This window comes from Puntigrus tetrazona, chromosome 21 (genome assembly GCF_018831695.1).
Source record: "Puntigrus tetrazona isolate hp1 chromosome 21, ASM1883169v1, whole genome shotgun sequence".
NCBI classification, from domain to species: domain Eukaryota; kingdom Metazoa; phylum Chordata; class Actinopteri; order Cypriniformes; family Cyprinidae; genus Puntigrus; species Puntigrus tetrazona.
This window is the reverse complement of record NC_056719.1, coordinates 13,151,345-13,151,558: the sequence shown is the minus strand read 5'-3', so window position 1 is coordinate 13,151,558 and position 214 is coordinate 13,151,345. Positions and strand designations below refer to the sequence as shown.

The window sequence follows — 214 nt, the reverse complement described above, 5'->3', positions numbered from 1 at the left end:
TCGAGCTGTATTTAGTGGAAAATAACCCTCCGGGTGCATCAGTATTTTCTGTGAGCGCGTCAGACAAAGATCTAAATGAAAACGCCGCGATCTCATATCAGATATCTAGAGGAAATGGGACACAAAGTGACATGACATCGTTTCTAAATATTAATTCTGAGACAGGCGCAATTTATGCACTTAAAAGTTTTGACTTTGAAAGCGTAAAAATGTT

At 38.3% G+C, this 214-nt stretch overlaps 1 protein-coding gene across 1 annotated transcript in view; it reads left to right on the top strand.

The window, feature by feature from the left end:
* LOC122326019 (protocadherin gamma-A11-like) overlaps positions 1 to 214 on the top strand; it is a 2,119-nt gene that overhangs the window by 1,443 nt on the left and 462 nt on the right. The window contains exon 1 of the mRNA XM_043220693.1: positions 1 to 211. This exon is cut by the window's left edge and continues 1,443 nt beyond it. Coding sequence (XP_043076628.1) covers positions 1 to 211 — 211 coding nt within the window. The remainder of the gene's footprint in view (positions 212 to 214) is intronic.